The 8,714-nt window shown below is 45.3% G+C and overlaps 1 protein-coding gene across 1 annotated transcript; it reads right to left on the bottom strand.

The window, feature by feature from the left end:
- Positions 1–376: 376 nt before the first annotated feature.
- LOC123190088 (branched-chain amino acid aminotransferase 2, chloroplastic) lies at positions 377–4,368 on the bottom strand. The gene is made up of 10 exons (XM_044602664.1): positions 4,037–4,368; positions 3,825–3,922; positions 3,039–3,216; positions 2,708–2,884; positions 2,497–2,628; positions 2,312–2,410; positions 1,876–1,992; positions 1,477–1,572; positions 1,258–1,370; positions 377–780 (listed from the first exon to the last, which is right to left on the bottom strand). Exons 1-10 carry the CDS (start codon positions 4,139–4,141, stop codon positions 663–665), a joined length of 1,233 nt encoding a protein of 410 aa, XP_044458599.1. The 5' UTR covers positions 4,142–4,368; the 3' UTR covers positions 377–662.
- Between the last annotated feature and the right edge of the window lie 4,346 nt (positions 4,369–8,714).

Below are 8,714 nucleotides of genomic sequence, written 5' to 3'. Positions count from 1 at the left end.
TCTCTCCCTTTTGACCCACAAAGGTAAGAGAGAGATGGTCTACTAATCATAGACTTTTAACTAGTAGTAGAGGGATGGATATGTCACATGTGTAGCTAGCTAGCTGCAGGTGCTGTAGCAAATTTAAGGTTTTCAGATCAGCAACAGTGCATCTGTGCATGGCACGGCGTGTGCTGTTGCGCCGAGGAAGAGGAGACCAGGCGAGACGAACCCCAAACCGTAAATGAGATGCAGGGGCCAGGGAGCCATTATTGGCAAAAACTGTTGCCACCTGACCAAATATAATTATGCACTGTGCTAATAGCACACCCCATTGTCCAGATAAGTTGGCCTCAATACATATCAGACATAAAGGAGACACTAGTAATGAACCCAGTTGGTACAACAAATAATTATGTGTCATGGGTGTACGGTAGAGTTATATACACTCAAAGTGTAATCAGTCCTCCTGGGAAACAGAATGACAAAAAACAACAGCTATTTATTCATTATTATTAATCTTTTGATCCAGCTTGATGCTATCTTGTGTGTGTACCTCTTGCTATCTTCACAGGGAAATTGCTCTATTCTACGTTCTGGAAAAGTTGCTGACAGAGAGTCAAGTGATTTTGCATTGTTCTCATGCCGAGGAGCTCGTAGAGACCATCCAGATGATAAAGCTGCTAATTCAATTGCACACCCCATCCCATACTGTCCTCTGCAAGGCCTTTCTGGATAGCTGTGAGTGCCGAATACAGTTGCTGAGACACCGCTCCGACCTTCCCGCCCCCATACTCCACTCTGCAAACGAACGAGAGTCGATTGATTTCAATACAGGAATGGTAATCAATTGACGACGTGGCTGGCAGATCCCATAAGTTTTCCAATATTGCCCCAACTGGCAATTGCAGATTTTGTATGAACAATCAATGAAAGAAGATAATAAACCCTGCCTATCCTGGTACAATCATAGGCTTTGCAGAGCCAGGCCCCAACAATTCAGTGGAGCTGGTACAATCATAGAGCAAACATGAAATGCTGCTGCTACTGCTAGGCACTTAACTCATAGTTAGAGATGCAATACGTCTGATTGCCTAATTTCGTAAGCTTATAAACCCTGCCTATCCTGCCTAGATTTGGTAGTCTCATTAATCAAATACTCCCTGCTGTCATAATAAGTAATTTGAACTAAGAGCACGACACTTATTATGGAACGAAGGGGGTATGTAAATGGATACTAGTAGAAAAATAATTACTTCAAGGCTATATGGTATTTACCTTCTTCCGTGGTACACTATGGAACCAACAGGTGATAGTACAACGGCAGTCCCTGTACAGAAGACTTCATCCGCGTCAAGCAACTCATCTATCGCAATAAGGCGCTCTTCGACCTGAAAATAAAAAAGCTAGAATGTTAAATGAAAAGATCGTATCATATCTCATATTGTTGCTCCATAGATGATCCAGGCTGAAGATGAACATCCCTGTTTGAGTTACCTGGATTCCAAGATTTCGGGCAATTTCAATTATACTTCTTCTTGTGATTCCAGGAAGAATTGTTCCCGTTAATAGTGGAGTAGAAATAACATTATCCTGTCAGGAAAAATTCAATGATCACATTCCTATCAAAATCTAGTAATAAGAAAATAGTGCCAATACAACATATACAGTTTGGAGCAGTCATGGAATTAAGTAAATATCCTGGCTACTAGCATGCTAATCAGGTGATGATATTCTGCATCTGCGCCTTGTTCAGTTCTTTCAATAGACTACGCAGATGCCCCGAGACATCATTGTCAGCGAAATCATAGGCACTAATACTCAAACTACTCTACACTGTTGTTTTCATATCCACTTGCAAAGGAAGCCAAATGGAACAAAGTACAGTACACATACCTTCACCATGAATATATTACAGGAAGAAACTTCCTCCACAAACTTCTTATGCACGGGATCCAAGTAAAGAACATCAGAATGACCTTTCGCCTTGGCTCTTCTCTGAGCACTAACAACCTGCATACAGGGATTCAACAAAAGTGCAAAGCATCAGGAACCACATAACAATATGGTAATGTTATTCCTGATCTTATCAAACCAGAGAGATCAAGATAAGCATTTATATACACCAAATTTTGAGGAAAGCTACCACTATCCTATGCAAAATTAGAGCTGAGATGCACTTAGCAGCACAACAGTAGCATGCAAGTTGAGGGTAACTGCAAAATATTGGAAGACAAACTCATATTCAGAGAACCAGGGAGTAAAGATGTACAGAAGGTAATCATGGATCAGATGAATAATATCACACTTATTACAGAGCAAGGTGTGTTACCGAAGCATAATTTCCAATTGTCTTAATATCACCAGTTCCACCAGGTGCAGCGCGGTGATATTCTTCCTCAGTCAATAAGCTAATAGGAGACAGGCCATCCTGAAAGTAAATAAGACATTGAAATATTACTGTTGGAACCATAAAAAATGGATATATGAAACTGAAAAGAAGCCAAATTCACCAACCTTGAAATAGTGACCAACTGGGCAAACATACACGACAAATGTATACTCCGGAGCAGGTGCTACACCTAGCATAGCTCCACTTCCAATCAGCAGCGGCCTGATATATAAAGAACCTTTGCCAGTGGGGGGTACCTACAATCTCATGAAGCACATAACCCATGAGAAAGGAGATATGCATCACATGTCACTGTTCAAGGAAATATGTACTTACCCAACGCTTGTTTGCCAATATAGTTTGCTTGACACCTGATAGGAACTGCTCAACGCTTGGTGCAGGCATGCATAGCCGATCTGCACCTATCCTCATCCGCAACGCGTTTTCCTCAGGGCGAAAAACAATTACTGAACCATCCTCCTTTCTGTGTGCTCTAAGACCTTCGAGCAATCCCTGCACGTTTTATAACCATGTTAGAGCATATCCAACGAAAATGGAGCAAACGAAAGCAGCGTACATATCTGAAATCAACAAGGATATTAATTACACAGCACTGTTCATCAATCATGTGGTGATTCTTCAAGGCAGAACAGGGAGGTAAACAAACCTGGCCATAATTTAAAACTGCAGCAGCGGGGTTCATCTCAATTGGCCCATACGGAACCAATTCACCCTTGGTGAACACCCCATCTGACGAACATTTCATTATATACATAAAGTCTGTCGGGACCAATTGAAATCCAAGAGTCTCCCAGTCGAAGTCGACCAGGTCCGGAGTTCCTGTGCTGGAACATGCAGCTCACATGAACAAACAATAATTCGGCAAAACAGGAAAAATGCCCATCATGGGACAGCCAGAATGCAGAAGGGAACCAAGCTTATTAGCAGCTTCTAAATGCAAATGCACACTGATGCAGTGATAGTACTATACCGATTTCTTCTAGTTTATTTACCTCCTCGTGGCTATTAAACCCTTTGACATGATCAGTTTTGGATTGTAGCAATCTTTCCTTCTTCGTTTAACTAAATAGTGGATTGTAACAATGTTTTCCTTCACTAGGTCATCAATTGTGCATAACTATGTTATAATGTAGGACAAATGAGCGGACAATAGCAACACCGCAATGCGCGAATGAATCCCCATTCTTCATAATCAATCTACAATTTTTGACTATGTTCTTGTTCTGCCAGGTTTGTTTAGCGCAGTGGTAAAGCTGCTGCCTTGTGACCATGAGGTCACGGGTTCAAGTCCTGGAAACAGCCTCTTACAGAAATGTAGGGAAAGGCTGCGTACAATAGACCCAAAGTGGTCGGACCCTCAGGCAGGCCTAGTGGCTGGCGTAAACGAAAACGAAAGTGCAGCAGCGCGGAGCGCCGGGTCAAGTTGCCGTACTTGTATGACGCCGTCATCAGGGCGGAACACGGGCTGCTCCTTGCCGCAGTGCCTCGCCTGGAGACGGAGACGGCGCTGCCGGCGAATCGCTTCTGAATCTGCAGACAGCCACACTTTTTATTAGGTGTTTGATGGTTTTCCCCATAGTTGGGGACAGTACGACTTAACCGATCGCCGTGCTGCAGCAGAAAGTCGCAGATGAAAATTCGTACGGGTTGTGAGGGCAGGCGCGGATGCGGCCTGGGGCTGGGGGAGACCGCCGTGCCGCGCGGAGAAGCGGAAGCGCGGGACACCGGGGCGCGGAGGCGGAGCTCCATATTTGTATGACTCGCCGGGGCAGGGGATCGGCCGTGGGTGGGGGTAGGTTGGTTGGCTACTCGGCACGGCTGGGGAGATCAGGAGAAGGAGTCGCGGGGTGGCGGCTGCGGAACGCACGAACGGCAAGCGTGCCGGCGGGCTTGTTGACATTGGTTCGCCCGCCGGGTAGCGAATTGGGTCGAGCCCTGTCAGTGCGGGTGCGGAGGCCGGAGGCGGCGGGGCTGACAGGGATTTGGCCATTTAGGTCCACCGGTCAGCGAGGCAGAAGCGTCTTTAGATCGGGTCTCAGGTAGGGGTAAAGCGGTCGTACTTCTCTTGCGTAAATGATAGTTTAACGAAAATGGTACTAAATCCCGAATGTTCGGATTTGACCATGGCAGACTCAAAGATGTCAACGCACGACAATTTTCTGGTAAAAAAAATAGGAAAATGTTATTGTTCAGCCAGCTGAAAACAGACTCCGCGTTCGCCGCCTCCTCTTTGCTACACGTGGCACTGTGAGCCGCGTCCGTCATCTTCCCGCTGCCCCAAGAAGGACCGTCCGTGGCAGCAATGTTCTCCTCCCTTGTCCATGGCCAAGCTATCCTTCTAGCTGCAGAAAAGATTCTGCAATAAGACTCTTGTTGCAGAAGGCTCTTTACAATAAAGCTTTTGTTATAGAGATCGAACAAAAAAAGGTGTTTGAAAAGTTCCGCAATAAGGTTGTTGTTGCAGAAGGTTGAGTGCAACAAGGCTCATGCTGATGACATCGGAGGAAAACCCGGTCCAGAATTTTTTAACAAGGTCCTTGTTGCAAAAGCTCAAGCACAATAAGCTTCATGCTGCAGAAATAAAAAACAGTCTGATTACAACAAGACTGTTGTTGCAGAAAGATGAGCGTAACAACGTGCTTGTTGCAGAGATCAGATGGCTACTCTAACACTCCATCCAACGGCTGCTGAGGCGGCGGATCTTCTCATATTATCCGTCGGCCGACGCATAGTGTTGCCCTAAAAATACACTGAGCACAATTTTACCATGTTTACCAATTAAACTTGTCATCTTCGCGTCACTAAAATTCCATAGGGCATGACTGTAAACAACAATATCTCTTTTTGCACGTTTTTGTTCTATATATTTCATGATCATAAAACTAGGAAACACAATGAATCCCTTGCTTCAAACTATTAGAGCAACTCTAGCGGATGTTCTATATCTTGGCCAGCCCGGATAATTCCGACTTGTTTTTGTGTTTTTTGTGACCCGAACAGGTCCGCTATATCAAGGCTAGTTTGTAAAAGTTTTACAAGCGACCCGCAAAACCATCCTTTCATCGCTATATGTACGGGGTCAGGAGCATTTTAGGGTTCACGTCTCACATCTCCTTTGCCGCCTCCCTTCCTATCTCCGGTGAGCAATTCCGTTTGGGCGCAATTCCTTTTTCTGGCAAGCAATGGCGGGTTCTGCACGCGGATGTGGTGGGTATGGTCGTGGCGGGCCGCCGCCGCACAAGATCTCGCGTAACGATGCAGAGGCCGACAGCTCCAGCCGACCCCTCGCTGAGGCTTGGCGGTCCAAGAAAGGGCGGGAGCATGGCCGCCTCTTCCGCAGTGCCGGTCGGTCCCGTTGGGCCAACTTCCACCGCCTCCACGAATAGCTCTGCTCGCACACCAAGCGGTGCCAGGAGGCGGATGAGGAGCTCATCATCGTGGAGCGGGCCATGGCAGCTGAAGAAGAAGGGGCCGCTGACATGCTCATCGCGGCAAAGGAGGACCACACCTATGCCCACGCTTGTTTCAAGTTGACGGAGGCGTTCTTCCTCGCGTCGGCAACTAAGCTGACATCCCTAATCTATGTCAGATCTATGTTTTTAGCTATGTATGAACTCCTGTGTGTTTTGAATTTTGAAGCGGGAACTATGTATGATCTATGTTTTTAAATTTGCAGTATGTTATAGCGGATCTGTTCTGTCAGAACCATTGAGTTGCCACAAAATCGTTTTAGGGGAAACCTAAAACAATTTTGCAGTACCGATTTATAACACATGTACTAGAGTTGCTCTTAGGGCCACTTTGAGTCGTAGGAATGTCAGAACACAAAAACAGGAAACATATTGGATGGGAGTGGCAAGCCCACTTAAATCCTATAAAATTGACAAACCATGTTTGATGTCATAGAAAAAAACAAAGAAATTATAAAAAGAAAAAAGGTTGAAGTAGATGTTAGATTTCCTATGAAATGAAGTCCTAATGATCTTTATGAATAAATCTTATAGGATCCAATCCTACGAACCAAAAGCTCAACATAGAAAAATTCCTAAAGATTCTAGTTCTCAAAAAATTATACGAAAGTCCTTTGAATCAAAGGAGCCCTTACTAATATGACAGGAGATTCATAAAATAGGAAATTGACATTGTCAGCTTATGTCCTACTCCTAGTGGCTTTCAAAGTCTGAAAGGATTACATTTGCATACATGCCAATTTGGCAAGGTGATAGTTGGATATTGTTGGAAATATGCCCTAGAGGCAATAATATTTGTATTATTATATTTCCTTGTTTATAATTAAGAGTTTATATTTCATGTTATAACTGCTATGATCCTGGAATATGCGATTCGGTGGAAAACTCGTATGCACGTGTGGAATGATAAACGGTAAAACAATAGGTTCCCGGTCTAGCCTCTAGGACTGGCTCAAGTGTTGTTGGTGATCACATTTTCCAGATCTTAGAATATCGTTAAGTGCAGCGATATCCCTAAAACAACATTGAGAGTATGACATTAGAAGAACGATCATATTGAGTCGACCCAATCTTGTATGTTATACTTTGTGATCATATCGCCTGAAATCATTTGTTATAACACGGAGTGTTAGCATGTGTAGTTTAGTTCCTCAGAAAATGAGAGTGTGTCAGTTACTTCCTACAAGGCGGTGGACTTTGGGGTTTCTCAAACGTCATCTGTAACAAGGTGATCATAACGACAACTTTCAGGTTCATCGGAATGTTTGACAAGTGAACGAACAACTCGAGAGTGGGATTTGCTCCTTCGATGATGGAGAGATATTCTTAGGTCCCTCTTGATGTGACGACATCCATAATCGTCTTGCCAGACACATGTGACAATGTCACGGGGACGTCGGAACATGTCAACAAGAAAGAAGAACAAAACCGATAACGGGATCAATGGTATAATGGGCATGGTGATGACCCAGGAGGATACCGATGCACACTGGGTTTCGTAAAGTATCACGAAGCAAAGGGAACATCCCGTGATAACCAAAGGTTCACTCCAATATCATTCGTGTAATCATAGGGACCGATATGGATGTCCACGGTTCCGCTAGCGGTCATTGAATGAAGGAGTATTCGTTCATGTCTATGATTTACCGAACCTACGGGGTCACAAGCTTAAGGTAATCACGATCTGCTGAGTGTTAGTGGAACGAGAGTGATGAGAATATATTCATGAAATAGTTTCATTAATATTCGAAATAGTTTTGAGAGGTCCCGGAAGCGTTTCGGGGTCACCGAAAGGGTTTCGGTGAATATTGGGTAATACCAGGTATTACCAATTAATATGTGTAGGTGGAAAATGTTTCCAGAGATGTTAAATTATATATATAATACTCTGAAAATGTTTATAGTATTATATATATAAATTAAATATCAACGGGCCTTAAAAGGCCAAGAGGTGGAAGGTAACTTGGGCCAAAAAGGCCCAAGTGGGAAAGTGCCACCCTTCCCTAAGGAAGGGGGCCGAATTGGACTAGGGGTGGGAGTCCTACTCCCGACTCCCACCCCCTTGGCCGGCGCACCAAGAGAGGTTTTCCTCCCTTGGTGGCTGCCCTCTCCTCCCCTCCTAACCTATATATACTAGAGGTTTTCTACCCTATTGATACACAATTTTTGGGAGCCTCTTCTAGTTGATCTAGTTATAGTTCTAGTTGGTCTTAGACTAATTAGAGCTAGCCCTAGCCACCTATAATCCTCATAATTAGAAGCCCTATGTGGTTCTAATCTACTCCCTCTAATTCTTCGGTGACGATTAGCTCTGGATGGTGAAGCGCTACCGGATCGTGAAGACCGTACTTGCAACCAAGTAGAGAGGCCGTGCTTTCGGTCTTCAGTTCGAGAGATCGTTCGAGGGCGGTTCTCGGGATTGTCATCAACGTTCAAGGGACTTCAAGTACGATCTACACCAACTCGTCTACTTCTGCTGCACTCTGAGTCGGTAACGATTGCTGATCACAACCCGTTCTGCATCTTCATATTGTTCTTGGGTGATCGTAGGTGCGATTTTTTTGCTTTCTACTACGTTTCCCAACAAATACTCCCGTCGCTCGTGTCACCTCCAGGGGGCAGCTCAGGCGAACCCTAACCACCACCTCCCCCCTGCTCCCCCGCTGCTATCGGAGGAGGTCAGCGGGCTCTCCTCCCTTCCCCGCGAGGGGTCTCTAACCAAGGCGCGATGGCGCCCCTGGGCGCTCGGCGTGGCGGCATAGTTGGCACGTTGGGGCGGCGGCCCCAGGCATTTCCGGTGGCGGCTGGGGCACCATGGCTGCGGGTGCAACATGGGGCCCGGCCATGTCGGC

This window comes from Triticum aestivum, chromosome 2A (assembly GCF_018294505.1).
Source record: "Triticum aestivum cultivar Chinese Spring chromosome 2A, IWGSC CS RefSeq v2.1, whole genome shotgun sequence".
In the NCBI taxonomy this organism is placed as follows: domain Eukaryota; kingdom Viridiplantae; phylum Streptophyta; class Magnoliopsida; order Poales; family Poaceae; genus Triticum; species Triticum aestivum.
This window is presented reverse-complemented; position numbering and strand designations above follow the sequence as displayed.